The sequence below is a fragment of the Herpailurus yagouaroundi genome, unplaced genomic scaffold (genome assembly GCF_014898765.1).
Source record: "Herpailurus yagouaroundi ecotype Mexico unplaced genomic scaffold, PumYag 246, whole genome shotgun sequence".
Classification (NCBI taxonomy): Eukaryota; Metazoa; Chordata; class Mammalia; order Carnivora; family Felidae; genus Herpailurus; species Herpailurus yagouaroundi.
Genome location: NW_024412463.1, coordinates 11,773,565 through 11,792,224, shown reverse-complemented (window position 1 = coordinate 11,792,224; position 18,660 = coordinate 11,773,565). Strand labels below are relative to the sequence as shown.

Genomic DNA, 18,660 nt, shown 5'->3' with positions numbered 1-18,660 from the left:
TTCGAATGAGTGGCTTTATTTATCACAACAGGTAATAGCAGTAGACTTGCGTGCAGTACAAAGTCACCTTCAATAAATACTGTTAATTGGAGACGGTAAAAGTTTGTACACAAGAAAAGCGGGAAAATCAGACTAGACCATGTGTGGTGGGGATGCCGTACGTGAACTTCTTTATTTGTTACACTGTGGTCGTTAGATTTCATAGATCGTCTCACCGGGACCGTGTCTTCGTCCTTCCGCAAATGCTGTGTAAACAAGCTGAATATTTTCTATCTGTGGAATCGTACAGAACTGCGTGTGCGGCCTGTACCCCCAGATGCCACGTCACGTAGGGCCTGGGCTGAGGTACGACGTTTCAGCTGTAAATACATGGGAGACAGAACACGAGGACAGGGCATTGGAGGACGCTCTCAGGGACCCAGTGTCCAGTCGCTGCTGTTGAGGACACGAGGCCCAGGCCGGGAGGGCCTCGGGGGACGTCACAGCGCGGCCCGAGGTCTCTTCTGGGACCTTCCGGAGCTCCCTGCTTGCAGCAGCCTCATCATCTCCCTCACTTCCTTCAGTTGCGTTTTAGGAGCTTCTAGAACCGGATTTTTCCCCGCCCCCTGCCATCACGGCTCCTTGGCAGGCAGAGGTGTCACAGATGCCGGGGGTCCCCTGAGCACCAACAGCACCAGGGAGGCCGGGATCTCCCGGAGGCCCGGGCTCTCCTTGGGCCCCGTCTCGGCCGTCCTTGCTCACGCCGGGCACACCCTGCGGTCCTGGAGACGAGTCGGAGCAGGAAGGTGAGTGTGGACGGCGGGAATGGACAGCCATTCCACCTGCCCCCCCCCCCCACTTTGGTCTTAGAGCTTATTCCCCACTCAGGAAGGGCCCAGGGGAGGGGAGGGGGTGCGGGGAGGAGGTGAGGTGCAGTGAGAGGTGCTTAGAGGTCCGGGATCTGTCCCAGGGGTGGCGGCTCGGACTGGAGCTGAGCTCGGTCTGTGGTGAGCCGGGGGCGGGGGGGGGGGGGTTTGTGCGGAGTTCTCTGGTGAGCAGGGACGGAGGTGACCGGGCCCCCGAGCAGGTGGAGGCAGAGTGGCCGCTGCCTCGCGGGCAGCCCCAGGTTTTGGGGCCGGCAGGTCTCGGGCCCCGGGCCCCTAGGGCGTGGGTGCAGGTGAGACCAGGCCCGGAAAGCCTCCCTGTCTCTCCACAAAGCATGTATGTTGATGTTAATTCAAACGTCCAGGATACATACGGGCCAGTGAAGGGATTCTGTTAGAATTTAGCTGAAATAGATGGTGGGTGGCCTGCACTAAATAGAGTCTCCTGAATGGGTTCTTGAGTAAAGTGTTCTACAAAGTGATTCAGACAGTTCCTGACCTTCTAAGAGTGTTTGCCAAGAGAGAACTCGTTCCTTTAGAAGGCCGTTCGTCGCCCAAGCACGCCCCCGCAGAGTTGGAAGCAAAGCCGGCACACGTACCTTGGAGCCCCTGGTCTCCGTCAGGCCCGTCCAGACCCGCGCCCGCCGAGCCTTTGTCTCCTCGGTCTCCCTGGGTCCCTGTGGGAAAGCAGCGGATGTGAGCCCCAGGTGCGTGACCCACCTCTGACGCCCACTTTGCAGGCTTTTTCCCAAAGTGACACGCTCAGGAAAACAGCCCAAGCATCACAACCAGTCAAGGTGGTTGACGCTTCAATGCATCTCGGTTTGGGGACCACGGGCACTGGCACGGGGCGGGGCACGACTCCGGGCCGCCCGCAGGGAACCTCGGGGGTTCCATCGGTGCGGATGGACGGCACGGCGTCTGGGAAGGGGGAGGAGGTATGCGCGTCCGTCTCCGGGGCTCAGGTGGTTCGGCGTGAGGATGTGGGAAATGGCACCGCTAATTTTGGAATACTTTACGCTTCACAAAGGAAGGGATTTACAGATTTAAGTTTCCCTTGGAAGTATTTTTCTTAGGCTACTTTTCAGAAACAAAATTATTGGATCAGTAAGTTGGAATGGACTGGAATCATGAGCGTGATCTCCCTCGTTTGGGCCGTGAGGCTCGCTGGCGGGGCCAGCCGGCCGTGGTGGCGCAGCTTAGAGTTTGGAAATGGGGTGAGTGTTCGAGGCCGTTTTGGAAAAGGTTAGTGCCCGCCCACTCACACACACGTGAGGCTCCGATCATGGGCACCGAGCACCCCGCCGCCAGCACAGGCCGGCCCCGGGGCCCATGGGGGGCGTGTCTGTGACTTGAGCTGGTTCCTAAATTACATCTAGTGCATCGTCGACCTTTAAAAGGGAGTTCCGTACAGTTTTTGCCTTTTGCCACAGAAACGTTCACATGTCGGTCTTTACGAAGGCACATCCTATGGTGTATAAAGGGGCTTCTGTGTGCTTCTCACGTTTGTCTGTCCTTTCCCCCAGATGTTCTCACGGTATTTGAGAAAAACATCACATTAAAAAAACGTTGCAGTGCTCGTGGGAGACGGAATGCGGGGGCCACTCACCTCTGGGCCCAGGGTCTCCCAGCTCTCCGGTGGGACCACGATATCCAGGGGGCCCTCGCGCACCGGGGTGGCCGATGGAGCCGGGGGGCCCCGGGGGACCTGGGGGTCCGGCTGGACCAGGCCGGCCCGCGGATCCCGGCGCTAAAGGCTTCCTCAGGTGAGCTGCTAACTGTGCAATTTGTTCTTTCGAAAAACAAAGGGGCACGCGTTTATTCAGAGCGGATTAGCGGAAGTGTTCTACGCCGCGGCTAAAACGTCAGGGCTGCCCGCCTTCCAGAAGGAAGTTTCACAGATTGAAAGTGGCCCGAACTTGGTGTGAGGGCACGAAACTCTAGTGCTGCCAGAGTACAGAGCAGTGAGTCAAGGCCCAGAAGGAGGCGCTCCCTTTGCGCGAGCTCCTTAAGAGCCCTGTGAATCAAAGTGGCCAAAAGATGCCACTTAGTTCGGAAGGGCTGAAAGCGCACAGTCCCCGTCCCTCATGACTGATTCTTTGAGCAGACGTTTAGAGCGCCTGGCCCGGTATGAAATCCCGGGGGAGGGAGCCCCCACCTGGTGCAGATGGGCAGAGCGGACCCCCCAAGGACCCCAGGCAGCTGGGCAGGGAAGGGGGTGGGAGGGGACTCACCGCTGAGCATCGCCCCACACAGCTCCCGGATGTGCTGCTCGCTGGCCTCTCGCCCCTGAAACGCACCCCGTAAGCTGGTCAGCGGACGGGGGCAGGCCGACACCTCCAGAGGCACCCCGCCATCACTCTCGGGAAGGTGATGCCCGCCCCCGGACGCCGACCTCAACACAGGGAAAGAAGCACGTACCGGGACTCCGGGCTTCCCAGTGATGCCAGGCACGCCTTGGACGCCCTGGAAACCCACGGGGCCGGGCGGGCCTGGGACGCCATCCACGCCGCTGGTGCCGTTGGGACCCAGGATGCCCTTTGGGCCCAGCTCCCCTCGACTGCCGGACTAGGGGAGAACGGGACCAGTGCCCAGCAGCCCCGCCACACACGCTCCTCCCTCTTGCCCGCTTCCGGGCAGAGCCAGCTTCGCCACCTGCAGGCCCGTGTCTCCTTTGGGCTTTACTGTCGGGACGGCTGCCAGCCACTTACCTCTCCTTTGGGACCGACGGGACCACCGGGACCCTGCGAGAGAGGAGCCGTCGCGTGTGCTGCTAGGCAGGCGGGCATTTGCTTCCAGAGAACCAGGCCAGCACGTTACTGGTCAGGGATGGCCTCGAACAGCCGGGAAACTACAACTTGACCGCTTCAGGATCTCTCGTAAGTACGTTTTTATCTCGCTGGGGTTGTGTCATGACCACTGATGTTTTTGTGACTTAGTTTTCCTAAAGGGTGTTTTCAGTAGCTGCTTCGTACTTTTTCTCACACGTGTTGACTTTGCTCCTGGCCGTCATTATCATTATAATAAATGACGCTAAGCTGACAGTCTGTCCCTAAGGTTCCCTTTCCCCAGCTGCGTCCTCCTCAGGAAGCTTCCTGGCTGCCTGTGAACAGGCACGTGGTCCCAACCAGACAGCAGATGGCCCAGGACCCATTCTGCCATGCCGCCATCGGCGAGAGCAGACGCCTCTGGGCTCCGCGGCCGGCAGGAACTGCCACCCCCGTCAGATTATCAGGGACGGGTTCCCAGGGTCCTGCTGGGTCAAGGTCATCCGGGAATTCCCCAAAATAAACCTCGAGTGCGCGCGCGCGCACACACACACGCAGCCCTGACCGCGTCCTGGCTATAGTCACAGGGCTGTGGGCTGTGCCAGAGACGAGGGTCCCCGGGGCCGGGTCGTCGCCATCTCCCCCAGACACCTCGACAGCCTTAGTCACTGAACCGAAACCCTGGCCACGTGGCAAAGACCCTTGCCCCAAAACCCCACGACCGTCGTGCCCCAGCCTCCAGGAAAAGGTCCACCTGTCCATGAGCTCAGTCAAGGGTTTTACTCTAAACATAACTTGATTTTTAGCTCTGTGGGGGCAGAGTTTTCTTGAGTTTTATCTGAACCGTGCCCCAGTTCCCGCCGAAAGTCACCGGTGACGTGACTGCAGGCAGTATCACGTGGACAGGAGCCCACGGGACCCACAGGGACACATGGGCCCAGCCCCTGGCCTCCACGCGGCTTCCCCCACTCCCAGGACCAGCAGAGACTGGCCTCCCCCGGACGTGGCTAGTTCACACTCAGCTGTTAACACAAGTGAGGCCGACTCGGTCACACTCACCAGCTCTCCTTTGTCCCCAGGAAGGCCGTCAGAACCTGCAATGCCCTGGGAACGACACGCCCCAACGTTAAACCACGTTCTCAAGCCTCGGGAGCTGGTTCGCGAGACCCCGGACGAGGGGGACGCAGGCTGACGTCCCTTATTGACCTGACACGAGGCTTTCTTGCCAAGCAGAATCCTCAACCAATATAAAGAGGACCTGGGGCCACCTGGAGGTCACAGGCCCAGCACCCTAGCCTTTCCAGAGAGGACAGATTTTTGACCTACAAACAGGCCTGGAGCCCAGATGCCGCCCTTGACGAGCTCACATTCCCACAAGGTCCGCAGGAACACCCCCTCCCCCGGGGGCCCCAGGAGCCGAGCCGGGGAGTTGGGCTGGGTGTCCAGAGCGGTCACCTCCACTTAGAGGGAGCAAAGAGAAGCCAGTCATGAAGACAGCGGGAGGGAGAGAGGAGCTCCAGCCTGCATGGACGGGACCAGCGGGTACCCACTCACCTGGTCTCCCTTCGGGCCTGCGGCTCCTCCGGGGCCCTGGCAGAGAGAAGGCTCGGCCTTAGAGGAAGCCCAGGGCCCCCGGGGGGGCGGAGCACAGGGGCCCCGGGCGCGTCCCCCAAGTGTCTTAGGGACGCCAGAGCATCGCAGCACGCGGGGTGCCATGGGTGTTTAACGGGCCTCTTTGGGTTGGGTGTTGCTTGTACCACCAGTGACCGTGCGGGCAGCTGGCACCTGTAACCCTTGGGTGGCGTCCCGAGTGGGACCGGACGTGTCTGGGGAGGTGCAGGCTGGGGTCGCCCCGAGAACAGAGAACATTAAAGTAACAATTGTCCGTCTGCTCAAACGGCAGCAGGAGCCAGAGCTGCCCTGGGAGGGGATGGAGGAGGCCGGGTGGGCAAGGTGTGGGGAAGGCGAGGACCCCGTGTGAGCACAGCCCCCGCCCCCCCCCCCCCCCCCCCCGGCCCCCCGGGGGTTCCCCCCCCCCGGGGGGGGAAAGGGGGGCCCCGTTTCGGCCCCCGGGGGTTACCATGGCCCCTGCCCTGCCCTGCCCTGCCCGCCTCCCCGGAATGAAGCGAGGTCTGGCCGGCAGCTCCTGGGCCTTCCCGTCTGCAGGGGTGATGGCAGAGGCAAGCGCGGCCTTGGCAGGGCCTGGGGCACGCGTCCAAGTGGGGCCTGGTCCTGCCCCGCCGGGCGCCTGGGCGCTCTGGCCCGACCGTCCCGGGACCACGGGGACCCACACTGAACCCACCGTCACAAGACCGCTAGGAAAGTCAGAAGCAGTCATGGTTAACAACAGTTGGGGTTTTCACACTTGTCTTAAAGCAACGTAACCCTTTGTCCGACCCTCAGCTGAAACCCGACGGGCCCCCACGGAGCCAGGAGCACCGGCCTGCCAGCCACCGGCAGCATGTGGTCCTCCCCTGTGGGTCCCGGGGACTGTGAGCAAGGGTGGGGCGGGGTAGGGCACCCCCTGCCGGGACAGCCACTTACCCGGTCGCCCGTGACACCTCGGAGGCCCTGGGGGCCCGGCAGCCCGGGGTCTCCTGTGTCGCCCTTCCGGCCCTGCAGACAAGGACCCAGCTCGTCAGCGCAGACAAGGACCCAGCTCGTCAGCACCCACAAAGGAGCCCAGCGGGGACCCCTCCCCCTGCTCAGCTGGCCCCCCTGGGCGTAAACCCCGCCCCAGATCTCACCCACCTGGAAGCCTCGGACGCCAGGGGCTCCAGGAGGGCCTTGCGGGCCCAGAGCCCCCTGAAAGACAAAAGGAAGGTGTGGGTCCAGCTCGCCTGCCCCCAGGGACGCCGGGCAGACACGGGAGCTGGCCCACTCGCCGGGGACAGAGATGGGGGGCGGCCGGGGATGTGGGGGTGAGGCGTGCCCTCAGACCCCACGCGCCCGTCAGCCTTGGGAGCCAGGCACCCGCACCCAGGGCTGCCCAGGGCCCTGTGGCCAGTGTCCCCACGATCCATCTATCCACCTACTCGGACGTGAGGGGTGGGAAGCGCCCACTGCACCTCACGGAGCCTGCGGCGGGCGCTGTGACTTCCTCCCTCGGCAAGGATGGGACGGATGGGCCTGGCCCTCGGTGTCTTTTGGCTTTCGTGGGCTCAGCTCACTGACGTGTCCCGGATGCCTCCCCAGCCCGCACAGCGACATGGCGGTGCCTGCCTGCCCTTCCCCCCCCCCCCCTTGCCAGGCTACACCCGCCTCACTCACCGCCGAGCCCCTGTGGCCAGCCTCACCACGCTCCCCAGGCACGCCAACGTCTCCCTGCACGAGGTTGGGGGGGAGGGGGACAGGGGTCAGCAGGGTCCGTGGACTTAGGGCAGGGAGGGGGGAGGGGGGAGGGGGGACACTTACCGGGATGCCAGGCTCTCCCGAGGGTCCAGCCTCACCCAGCTCCCCGGCTCGGCCCTGCACGAGAGAGCCCCGAGTGTGCGCTCGTCCCTCCCTCCGGGGCCCGGGCACCACCCCCACCCCCACCCCCAGCAAGACGGAGAAGCCACCTACCAGTTCTCCCTTCTCGCCCTTGGACCCTGCTCGTCCGGGGAGGCCCTGCGCACATCAGAGGTCCGGGCTGTGAGCCCGTGGCAGAGCACCCCCAAAGCGGGGCTCCCCCTGCACAAACTCCCGCTCGGGGACGCACAGGAGAAGACCCCCGTCCCCGAGGCCCCACCGGCGTAGCCCCGGCACCACCGAGGGAAGCCCACACGCTCACCGGCAGCCCGTTGGGACCCTTCTCTCCTGGGGCACCGTTGCGACCGGCCTCTCCCTGCGGGAGGTCGGGGGACAGGGTGCTGAGGCCCGGGAGGCCCAACCCCCGCAGACCCCTTCTCCCCTGCAGGCCAGATACCAACCTTCTCGCCATCGAGTCCGGGCACGCCGTCCCGCCCGTCCTTGCCCGGCATACCCTGGGGATGGGGGGTGGTGTGAGGCCTGGGGCGCGGCGCGTCTCCCGTCACCCCACCCTCCCTCCCCAGGCCGGTATGTCAGTCCCCGCAGGGGGCGTGCGGAGAACGCCGCCCTCCGCGTCTGCCCGGGGGTTTTCACCACGCCCACAGCCAAGTTCCGTTGCGGCCCCGTTTTGCAGATGAGAAGACAGAGGCTTGGGGGCTGGGATGTGGGCCTTCCCGATCCCACACTCTGGACCGATGTGGGAACAGAGAGCACAGCCCAGTGTTGGGAAACCAGCAGGAGGGCAAGCTTTCAGAGGAGGCCCCCAGGGGCCCGTCCTCGTCCCCGTGGGTTGGGGCTGGGAGGGGCTGAGCAGGGGACCGGGCAGTGCGGGTGCCCCAGGACCCTCAGAATGCCCCACACCTGTGTCCACCGGTCTACCCAGCCCACCCTTCTGTCCCCTGCGGCAGACGCTCTGCCTCCTCCGCCCGGTCGGGGCCGTCCGGAACACGTGGCCCCGTGCCCTGCTCAGCCACTGCTAGGAGGCTCCGGACGGCGACAGCAGCGTTCGGCCAAGTGAGGGCCACACGCCGGCCGCAAACAGCCCCGGGCGGCTGAAGGAGAAGGGTTCTCCCGGGGGGAGACACTTGCAGAAGATGGGAGGCCAGCAGGGCCAGCAGGGGCCTGCTCTGTGCAGGGACACCAGGGACACCGGCCGTTGTCCGACACCGCGGCAGCCGCGGGCACTCACCGGCTCTCCGCCCGGCCCGGCCACTCCAGGGGCTCCTTTGGGACCAGGTCTGCCCTAAAAGACACATAAGCCACTGCATTTGGGACCCTGAGGAAGAGGAATGCTCCCCCCCCAGACTGTGTCCCCGGTCCCCAGGCAGGCTCAGGCCAGGAGCCCTGCATGCGCCCCGTGCCCATGACTCCCGGGCACCAGGGGCTGTGCTCAGGGCTGGGGGATGCCCAACCACGGGGGGAAGGGCTTGTGGACTCGGGACCTGTCTCAGCATCACGCGGCCGCCTCCTGGGCCTCTGGCCACGGGACTCAGCCTGGGGACGACGAGGTTGAAGGCGTCCACAGGCAGACGCCAGCTTGGGGCTGTCCCCTCATTGCTCGATCGTCTCTCAGCTTTACTCACGGTCACTCGCTCAACCTGAGAGTCATTTTCTCTGTTATTCCATTTCGCAGTTGGGCAACGTTGGCGCAGGGCCCAGGGCCTCTGGCGGGATGAGCGTAGCGGCCGGAATGCGCCCCCAGGAGTCTGGTCCTACAGCCTCCGCCCCGCTGCTCCCGGCACGAGCTCGTCAGAGCCACCAGAACTGCCAGTGACCCAGCTGCTGGCCAGCGGCCACCCCACCCTCCCTCCCCAGAGGTCGGCGTGTCTGGAGGAAGGACCCAGAGAATCAAGGTCACTTTACTTACAAGGTCACCCTTGGGACCACGGAATCCGTCTGGGCCCCTCTCGCCTCTGTCACCCTAAAATGACGGGGCGGGGGGGGGAGGTATGGAAACAAAAAGTTAACTGCAGAAGGTGGGAGGGCTGGATGGAGGGTCACAGGGGCCAGAGGGACGTTGACCACACCTCACACACGTCCAGAGGGAAGAATACCAAAGTCCCAGCGAGAACAGGCCCCCGCCGTAAACTCAACCCCCCCCCAGGTGTACCCACTCCTGCCCCCAGGTGTGCCCACTGGCACCTGCCCAGGTGTGCCCAGGGGTGCGTGCCCATAAGAGGACTCCGCTCCCGGAAGGGCCAGCCCGGCACAGACCAGGGGACTGAGGGAGGCGTCTGAGTGAGGAAGAGGAAGAGGAAGAGGAAGAGGAAGGGTACAGAGAGCCCAGGCCTGCGGGGGGCCACCCTCCACCCCCAGACACACACATACCACTTTCCCAGGGGCTCCTGGGATCCCCAGCGGCCCTCGGAATCCGATGGGACCCTGTAAAGGAGGCGGGGGGCCATCTGGGGCCTCTCATCTGGAGCCTGGCCAGCATCCCTTGGAGGACGTGGCTCCAGCCAGAGAGACCCTGCCTCCAGCACCCCCAACAGACACCCCCAGCGGGCCCCTCCCCGGTCAGCCGCCCAGGGGTCCCAAACCATCCCCCACCCCCCTTTTCCAAGGCCTCCACTCCGCTGGCCTAGGGCCCCTCTCCACCTGAGGCGGGGCTGACTTACCCGATCCCCGGGGGGCCCGGCCGGCCCCGGCAGACCTCGAAGGCCCCGAGGCCCCTGTAAGAGGAAAGCTGGAAAGGCAGGGCCTGGGCCAGCAGCACCCCCAGGACCGCACGCCCCCCGGGAGCCACGGAGGGCCCTAGGGTCTTCCCTAGAAGCACCTGACCTCGGGCCAGGTCCTGGAGGCGGCAGGGCCACAATTCCTAGGATCTGCAGCCTGGCAGAGGCAGGACCCTGGCCCGGTCCCTCTTTCGGGTGTCGGTGGACCGTCCCCTGCAGCCCTAAGCAGTCGAGGGGCTCTGGCCCCACATCCCCACCCACGTCTGGCCCCTTCCCCTGCTCACCTGCAGCCCTACAGTGCCTGGGATGCCAGCGGGCCCGGGGGGGCCAGGATCACCCTGCAATGGAGATGAGGTGCCGTGAGCTGGGTCAGGCCTGAGCCCTCCCAGCACCTGTCCAAGCCCACTGGTCCCCCCAGATGAGCCCGTGCAGCGGGGGCCGTGGCCCCATTCACAGCTGAGCCTCTGAGGTTAGGGGGGTTCTGGCCTTCCTCTGGAGGGCAAGGTCCCTGTGGCTTCTGCTCCTGCAAGGCCCCCAGCCTTTCCCAGACGCCTCTGCCTGGCTGGCGTGGGCACGTCTACTGCCCGAGCGGCGGCCTCACCGTGCCGGACATGTACCCAGCCTCACCTGGTGCCTGTGGGTAGGGGCAAACCAAAATCTTCCGCGGCCAGGGGCCATGGGGGGGTGGCAGGGGCCTCCAGGAGACCTCTCCAGCCACCAGCGGGGCCCGCCTGAGCTCAGGGAACTTCCACGTGAGACCAGGCAGGTGGGGGGGTTCGTCCAGGGACCCTGCCCCAAATCGCTTGGCTCCGACTGGCCAGGCCCCACAGAGGAGGCGTGCATAGCATGCCCCAGAGGCGGCCGGCACCCCCTCCCTGACCCACCGCCAGCGGGGCCCTGGCCCCCACCCCACCAGGCGCCCCTCCCTCCCTCCCACCCCCGCCCAGGCCGACGGCCCTGCCGCGGCCCACATTCACCTTCTCGCCATCCTTGCCGACCTCTCCTTGCTCCCCTTTGTAGCCGGTGGGCCCCTGAAAGCCAGGGGGGGCGAGGAGTCACAGCCCACCCCCAGCAGCCCTGAACAGAGGCCTGCGTGGCCGCCAGATCAGGTGGGGAAACTGAGGTCCGGTCAAGAGGGGACAAGGCCGGGCCAGGGAAGGGAGTTGGTGGCCTGACGCCAGCTTCCCTGGCTGCAGCTGTCGCCATGCCGCCCGGTCCCAGTGGCCACACCGGTGCCCAGCCCGTTAACAGTGCTGAACAGGGGGGTGGGGATAGAGCAAGGCCCCCAGGCTGGGTCGGAGGCCAGCTCTCCCTTCTTCCTGGAGCAACCAGGGCGGGCTTTGTGGAAGCCCACCTCCCCCCGAGTCCCCTCCGGATCTTGAGGCTCGGGTCTGAGTCACCCTGTGGCCGCCGCTCACCTTGAACCCTGGCATTCCTGGGGGCCCGGGAGGGCCTGGGGGGCAGATGGCCGGGCACTGTTGGAAAGCAGAGTGGTCAGAGCGGGACCTGCCTCTCAGGTCAACACCCAGGGGCCCTGAGACGGGCCATTCCAGACGAGTGAAGGGACCTCAGGCCACACCAGGGCCTCCCGGGGAGCCCAGACGGGCCCTCGCTCAGTGTGGCCGCCCGGGGTGGGGTGGGGGGTGCAGAAAGGCACTGCCCGGAGCAGGATGGCGGCTGCCTGACCCCTCGTGGGCTCGCGCTGGGAGCCAAGCTCCCCTTTCTCCATACTCAGCGCAGCGGCTTCACAAAGGGGCCCTCATCCCGTGTTCCCGCAGCAAACCTCGGGCCGGGGCTCCTGTCAGTGCACAAACGTGCTCTAGGAACGGACAGGTGTCCTGCAGACACGGATGGGGCACTCCGCGCCCAGGGCACCGTAACCCCAAGGGATGGCGCTGGGTTTCCTAGATCATTCTGCAGCTCATCTCTGCCCCTGCCTGGCCCATCGCCAGGGGCCCAGCCATTCTCCCGATTCTGGAAGGTTCTGGAAGGTCTCTAAACCCTCCCTCTGGGACATGCCCTGGTCAAACACTCCGGACACAGGGGTGGAGCCAAGGGCGCCAGCAGCAGGCAGGTCACATCCTTCAGGAGCACCGGACGCTGACCCCTCCGCACACACAGCGGAGAAGGGCCTGGGGCCGCCCCAGACGCGGTCTTCGTTTTCACGGGAGCGACAAAGCTCACAGATAAGAGTGAGTCCCAGACGCTAGTCCAGAGCCTTCTCTGCTGGGGAAACCCTCTGTGCCACCCGTTGTAGCCGACACCCGCCGAGTGTGGCTGAACGGTCAGCGCCCGGCTGTGCCAGGCTACAACTGGATTCTGTTTCACTTCGATTCACATTCACACTCCTGTGAGCAGGGGGTGGGGGTGGGGGTGGGGGTGGGGGTGCGGGTGGGGGTGAGGGGACCCGGGGGCAGGAGCGCGGGAGGGAGCGGCTCATAGCCAGTGGGCAGAGTTGGCGTGGCGAGGCCGCGCCCAGAGCTAGTGCCACCCACGCGGACCCGGGGGGTAGGGAACGAGCCACGGGGTCCCCGAGGCGGTGGGCTGGGCTCGTGCCCCCTCCCCCCAAGACGGGCAACCTTCACAGATGGCTGCAAGGGCCTACCTGCAGGTCAGTGGCGCCTTCAGGGAGGACCCCTGGGTGACCCTGGGACACAAAGACAGCTGACTTGGATGCTGCCGTCCCCCGCCCTCCCTGTCACCCGCCACTCCGGACTCAGTCCCTTCATCCCTCATGTGGCCAGTGCTGGGCATTAACAAGGACAGAAACCACCTGTCCTGAGCCACTGGGCCTGAGCCCTGCCTGTCCCCAGGTCAGCTGACCCGGCTGCCACTTTGGCCCCGGACTCCGCCCGTGTCTGAAAAGGGGATGGGAGTCCACGTGGGTGCGGCTGGGGGCCCCGGGGACAGGAGAGCCGCGTCATCGCTGCCTGGCACTACCCCAGCGAAGCCCTGGGGTCCCCTGCCCGGTACTTACAGGGGGTCCAGGAGGTCCCGGGGGGCCAGGGAGGCCCGGTAGTCCAGAGGGTCCCTGGGGGGTGGGTTATGACATTAGGTGAGGGTGACCAGCGGTCTCCCTCCCTGTGCCCTCACGGGGACGTTGCCACCTGCCCGCCTCCCCCAGCCTGGCCTGTGCATGTGCCCACAGCGCATCTCAAGGCCTAGCCTGTCCTTGTCCCTGAATGTCACTTGGGGTTTCCATCAAGGGCCATGAGAAAGGAAATGGGGGAGGAGGAGAAGGAGGGTGGAAGGGGTGAGGGGAAGAGGGAGGGAAGGGAAGGGAAGGAGCAGAGGTGGGAGGAAGCCCTGGGGGTTGAATTGGGGGTGTCCCGGCGGGCAGGGCCCTTGCTCTGAGCAGGGGGGAGGGTCAGGGCCAGCCACTCACCGGGGGGCCCCGGAGGCCAGCTCCACCAGGGATGCCACTCACTCCTGCCTCTCCCTGGGGGGGGAAGGATGTGAGAAACAGGGGTCTGCACCCACAGACCCACACAGGGCTGGTCTGCCCCCTCTGGAGGGACAGGAAGTCCGGTGGGGGGCGGCTGGCCCCAGCCCCGGTTTGGGACCTGGCAGCCCGCCTGGCCCGGAGTGTGGTGGGCGTGCTTGGGTGGGGCCGTGAGGGTGGTCGGTACTCACCGGGGGTCCAGGGAGGCCTTTGCCCTGCAGTGACAAGCACGGGGTCAGAAGGCGCTGGGGACAGCCCACCCCCCCTCCCCCCATGCCCCCTCCCCTGAGACAGGCGGGCTGTACGAGGGGGACCCCCAGACTCCTGGTGCAGGGGGCCCTCCCTGGGGGAGAGAGGACACAGCCCAGATGGTGTCCCAGGACCCCGGCCTAGGCTGGCTCGGCCCCGGAGGGACAGCAGGCAAGAGGGCTGGACGCTGCCTCTCAGGGCTCCCGAGGGCACCCCACCCCGGTCAGACCCTCTAGCTCCTCAAAGTCCCACGCAAGGGGGAAATGACACTCACCCCCAGCCCGGGGGGCCCCGGAGGGCCCAGACTTCCCTGCAGAAGGAAAGAGGGTCAGGAGTGAGCCGAGCCCAGGCGCCCAGGACTCTGTGAGCCAACCTGTCCCACCCGCCCCCCCCCTCTGAAGTGGGAGCTCTCCGTTTTACAGAAGATCGAGGCCCCGGGGGGACCTCTGAGGCCCAGCGGCCCGGACAGGTCTTTGCCAATAATCCCGCTGAGGAAAATCCATCCAGACTGTTGGAAACGAACGCAGGAAGCAGCCCAGAGCAGGCGGGACACGCCCCCAGGAAGGCCCGGCGCTAGGGCTGACCCGAGCCACACAGAAGGGCCCTGTGCCCACCTCTCCAAGAAGCCTTCCAGGTAGCCCCCCCCGCAAAGGTCACGAGAGCTTTGGCCCCTGCCCTTTCTGCCGCTCCCCTGTACCCCGGAGACGCAGGCCCGGCCCGGGGGGCCCCCGACAAGACACTCCCTACAGAAAGCCCGGAGCCAGGCGCCCTGGCGCGTAAGGCCGGTCGCCCCCGCCGGGTCTGAACGCTAGGACGGCTGCGAGCAGGGGCCCGTGTGTCGTCCCCCTGAGCCCACCTGCCCTTCTGTGGCCTCCACCTCACCGCACACGCGGTAGAACGTCCCAGCTGCCCTCAGGGCCACCAGCCTTGTGGACAGTGCTCAGCACTGGGGGTGGGGTGGGGACCTCACTCCCGAGTGGAACCCATTCAACTTGGGGCAGGCACTGACCCGTTCTCCAGGTGCGCCCTTGGGGCCCGGTGGTCCGTCCTGTCCTGTCAGACCCTGGGGAGAGAGGCAGGGGAGGGGGGGGCTCGAGGGGTCACGCTGGGAGGACGGTCCGCCTCCCCCCAGAGGGCACTCTCCTAACTAAAATGGGTCCGGACACCGGGAAGAGCCTTGCGTGCGGCCCCTTCCTCTCCCAGAGCCTCTGGGGGAGGTGAGGAGCTGATAAGCCCAGCAGGTGGGAGAAATCCCTTCTCAGAGCCCTGCCGCGGCCCCCAGGGTCCTGGGGCCAAGGCCTTGAGCCCCGAGGACAAACGCAGCCAGCCTGGGGCTCAGAGGGGCCCAGGTAGCCAGAGAAACAGAGCTAGGAGCATTTTCACCCCTGCCGCGAGCTGGCTGCGTCCTCTGCCTGGGCTGAGGGGTCTGGGATGCAGGCCAAGGGACCCCCGCTGGGGGACATCCGGAGACTCTTGGGACCGAGCAGGCCCAGCGCAGGCCCAGCCCCAGCGGGAGAACTGCAATTAAACTTGACTCCTGGGATACGACCCCTCCGGTCCCAGCTCAGGGGAGGAGAAGGGAAGGGGCTCACGAGAGGGGGCTCTCAGGAGGGGAAGGGGGGAGGGGGAGGAAGGGGCGGGCACACTCACGTCCACACCGGGCAGTCCTGGGAGCCCAGCCTCCCCTGGTTTCCCTGGCTTCCCTGGGGCCCCTTTTGGTCCCTGGAGGGAGGAGGGGGAGGGCAGAGGCGTGAGGGCAGGTCCAGCCCAGAGCCTTGGCCTTCACCAATAAGGCTTGTGTTTTCCAGCTGCGGCACCGCCCAGCAATTAGAGATTGGCTCTTCTCCACCGGAGGCCCAGCTGCCGGCTTTCCTGCAGACCCCCACCCAGCTGGGCCCGGCGCCCACCCTCACTGGCCCCAGCTGGCCGCCCTCTCCAGGCGCCTCCCCCCGCTTAGTCACCTCTGTAGGAAGTTCACCTGGATGCTTCGTCAGCCGCCCGGGCTAAGGGCCTGTGCATCCCTCTGTGGGACCCCCGGTGTGCCCTAGAACCCTCAATTCCTGGGCCTGAACAGCTCTGTGAAAGCCCAGGGCCCCCTCGCCGGCTGTAGCAACCTGGCCTGCCTGGCACCGGCCCAAAGACCGTCTCAAAGCCAGCCGCCACCCAGGGACACGCTGAATCCCACACGCTCCCCTCCCGCCCCCTTCCCGCCTCTGAGGCCTCCTGCCTGGCGGGCAACCCAGGGCCCAGTGTGGTGGGAAGGGGGCGTCCTGACCCCTCGGTTCTAGGTCCACCCCTCCCCTCGCCGTAGCTGGACACTCACCGGGGACCCTGGCAGACCTGGAGGCCCAACTTCTCCCTGTAGAGGGGAAGACACCCACATGTGACCAAGCGTCCCCTGAAGACCCCGGCCCAGGGGAGCAGACACCCGAGAGGCGACACGGGACCCCCCCCCCCCCCGCCACATGGGGCCTCATCCACATCTAAGGGGCCCCCTCCTCCCTGGGGCCAGGCCCAGGGGCCCCCCCCCCCCCCCTCCCCCCGCCTGAGAAGCCCCGGGAAGTGGGCCACAGCCCCTCAGACTTGCAGAGGCCCAGGGGGAACGCCACCCCCGTGACCACTAGGCCCGAGACCCTTGGCGTGAGGCTTCCAGGCTTTTAAGTGGAACCCTCCCCAGAAGGAACGGCATGACTCCCGAAGGCCTGGGGCTCCTGGGGGGCCGGGCGCCCAGCCCCAGCGGGAGGGGTGTGGGGGCCCTGGGTCCAGGGCCCAATGTGGCCACCATGACCCGCCCCGCCCCCACCCTGCGGGGCTGTCGCCGAGCACCCTGCGGGTCGAGATCAACCAGGGTTGGTGTGGATATGAGACTCAGGGCCATCTAGGGCCTTGGGGGCTCAGAGAGAGACTGAGGACTGGTCAAGGGGGGCTCTCGCGGGCGAGGAGGTCCTGGGGCAGGTCTCTGCTTTACATGGAGGTGGCTGGATGGGGGGGGGGGGTTCACCCAAGACGGTCCTGGGGGAGGCTGGCCGCGGGATTTCAGCTGCTTGGATTGGGCCACACTTGACCTGGGGCACCCCTGGAGACAGCATCTCTGGGGCGGAGCCAGCTCCAGAGCCCCCCCAAAGCTGGCTCCAGCCCGAGACCCTCAGGGGACAGCCCTGCACCTCCACCCCCAGGGCCTCAGGATACAGGAGCAAGGGCCCCTCGGGGACCCGGAGACACGCACATCAGTGCCCACATTCCCAGGCCAAAGACTACCGTGCACCCCCCACCTGCTCTGGGGACGGGATCCCTGCGGGCTGAACCCTGAACAGGAACAAGGACCGTCTTTGTCCCTCTTCACACCCCACACCCCGCTTCGCCCCAGCCCCGACGAGTGGGACTTAGTTTTGTCTCCATCAGGTCTAGAGGCTCAGGGAGGTTGCAGCCAGACTAGAACCCCACGGAGCCCTCCCCACCCGCAAACTCACATCAATGCCGTCCTTGCCCGGTTTCCCAGGTGGCCCTTGGGGGCCCGGGGGGCCTTGGGGTCCCACTTTCTGAAACGGAGAAGTGTCATCATGGAGTTGATCCCTCCCACCCTCTCCCGCGGGTCGGCCCAACAGAGCGTCCCCTGTTCCTGGGTCGGGAGCGGCACGGGGGGCCTGGCCCCGGGCCCCCCACCCCCACCCCGCCCAGGCCTGCCTCAGAGATCCCCCAAAGCCCGGGGCTGGCAGCGTCTGCTGCCTGGATCCTCCAGGAGGGGCTGCACCGCAGGGAGCCTCGGGGAACAAAGGCGACATTGTGCCCGTCTGGTGGCAGCAGCAGCCGACCAGGCCGGGCGAGGACAGGGCGACTCCTGGGCTCATCCACGAAGGGTCGCGCCATCCACGAGGGCCCCGTGGGGCGACCGGTCTCTGTGCTCCACGGCGAGGTGGGCGATGGGCCTCGAGGCTGCGCGGGCGGTCCCCAAGCGTCCCGGGTTCCGGGCTCACTCACTGGCCCAGGGTGGCCGGGGAGGGGGCAGGTCGGTCCCCCGGCTGTGCTGCTCGACGCCCCGTCTCAGAGCCCCCGGACTCCCACCCTGGCCGCCACTCTCCGGCCCGCGCTCACCTGCGCCTCGGTCACGGTCGCGGCCAGGAGCTGCCCGAGCAGGAGCAGGGCCAGGGTGGGGGCTCCGGCCATGGCTGCACTCGCGCTCTGAGCAGCGGCAGCGCCGGCGGCCCGGGCTCGGGGCGGACGGCGGGCGGGGCGGGCGGCGGGCTGGACGCCAGTTCCCGCCCCGCCGGCTGAGCACAAGCCCCCCATTCAGCAGGGCCCACCTGGGGCTTCCGCGCCGCCCCCCACGCCTCCCCGCCCCGCCGAGCCGGCCAGGGGGAAGAAAAGAGACCCAGTGGCAGTTTTTGGCCAGCCTCGGAGTTAAAATTATCCCCGAGACCGACGAGCTACACACATATACCTTTTAGCAAAAAAGAAAGAAGTTCTTTTCACCACTTGAGCCCGGAACAGGGCGTAGAGAGGGAACAGTCCCGCATTGAAGGGCTCCTTCCGAGAAGGGGCAGCCCCAGCCCCAGCCCCAGCACAGGGCGACCTCCTCGGGATCCTGAGGGCGACCGAGGCTGCCCAAGGCCCAGCGAGACCCCCAGCGAGGGCGAGCATCCCTGTGCCCGGGGCCAGACCAAGCCACGCCTCTGGCTCCCGCGCCGTGTCCTGCCGTGGGCAGAAGTCTAGGGCCATGCCCGCTCGGCCGGGGACGTCGCCCATGCCCAGGGGCCTCACCCCAAACTTTAGCAATCCTGAGTGGCCCATCCATGTTGCCCATCACTGGCAAAGGGCAGACTCTTACCCAGCGCTCCGCACCCCAAGAGAGGGCAAAGTGGCGGCCTCGGCCGAGAAGAAAGCCCCACCATGAGCCTGGGCCTGAGCACGAGTGGTGGACGGGCCCCTGAGGCTGGTGTTGGCTGTTCCCGTTTTTCACAAGATTTGGGCAGCTCAGGGCTCACCAGATTTAGGCAAACTCTGCTTCCCCCCGGGAAGGCACAGGAACAGCAAGGTAGGGGGCAGCACCTGGGGCCAGGGGCCTCCATGGCCACCCTAGGGGACTCTCAAAACTCCAGGTCACCTACAGGCCCATTGCATTTGCAGGATCTCACCACCACCCCCCCCGCCCCCCC

The 18,660-nt window shown here is 66.2% G+C and overlaps 2 protein-coding genes and 1 long non-coding RNA gene across 3 annotated transcripts in view; 1 reads left to right on the top strand and 2 right to left on the bottom strand.

Annotated features, from left to right (window-relative positions):
* Window positions 1–4: 4 nt before the first annotated feature.
* Window positions 5–17,730, bottom strand: COL9A3 (collagen type IX alpha 3 chain). The gene is made up of 32 exons (XM_040459861.1): window positions 17,600–17,730; window positions 16,978–17,046; window positions 15,831–15,866; window positions 15,158–15,229; window positions 14,517–14,570; window positions 13,782–13,817; window positions 13,450–13,473; window positions 13,202–13,255; window positions 12,794–12,847; window positions 12,422–12,463; window positions 11,235–11,291; window positions 10,794–10,847; window positions 10,101–10,154; window positions 9,760–9,813; window positions 9,470–9,523; window positions 9,009–9,062; window positions 8,331–8,384; window positions 7,543–7,596; window positions 7,404–7,457; window positions 7,196–7,240; window positions 7,046–7,099; window positions 6,902–6,955; window positions 6,383–6,436; window positions 6,176–6,247; window positions 5,186–5,221; window positions 4,691–4,735; window positions 3,575–3,607; window positions 3,285–3,431; window positions 3,098–3,152; window positions 2,473–2,655; window positions 1,463–1,540; window positions 5–761 (listed from the first exon to the last, which is right to left on the bottom strand). The coding sequence occupies exons 1-32, from the start codon at window positions 17,669–17,671 to the stop codon at window positions 571–573; spliced, it is 2,049 nt and encodes a 682-aa protein (XP_040315795.1). The 5' UTR covers window positions 17,672–17,730; the 3' UTR covers window positions 5–570.
* On the top strand, window positions 683–2,478 carry LOC121020021 (uncharacterized). The gene is made up of 3 exons (XR_005785891.1): window positions 683–785; window positions 1,403–1,570; window positions 2,390–2,478. It is a non-coding gene; the product is annotated as an uncharacterized LOC121020021 (long non-coding RNA).
* OGFR (opioid growth factor receptor) overlaps window positions 1,994–18,660 on the bottom strand; it is a 28,092-nt gene continuing 11,425 nt past the window's right edge. The window contains exons 7-8 of the mRNA XM_040459862.1: window positions 12,312–12,316; window positions 1,994–2,004 (exon numbers count right to left, since the gene is read on the bottom strand). The gene's annotated coding sequence lies outside the window, so the exon portion shown is untranslated. The remainder of the gene's footprint in view (window positions 2,005–12,311; window positions 12,317–18,660) is intronic.

Excerpts from the sequence above, each read along its gene's own strand:
- COL9A3 (XM_040459861.1), bottom strand. The coding sequence starts at position 17,671 with ATGGCCGGAGCCCCCACCCTGGCCCTGCTCCTGCTCGGGCAGCTCCTG. Across the intron at positions 13,818-14,516 it reads AGGGCGCACCTGGAGAACGG|GGAAGTCTGGGCCCTCCGGG; the intron begins GTCAGTGCCTGC and ends TTCCTTCTGCAG. Across the intron at positions 3,432-3,574 it reads CCGTCGGTCCCAAAGGAGAG|TCCGGCAGTCGAGGGGAGCT; the intron begins GTAAGTGGCTGG and ends GTTCTCCCCTAG.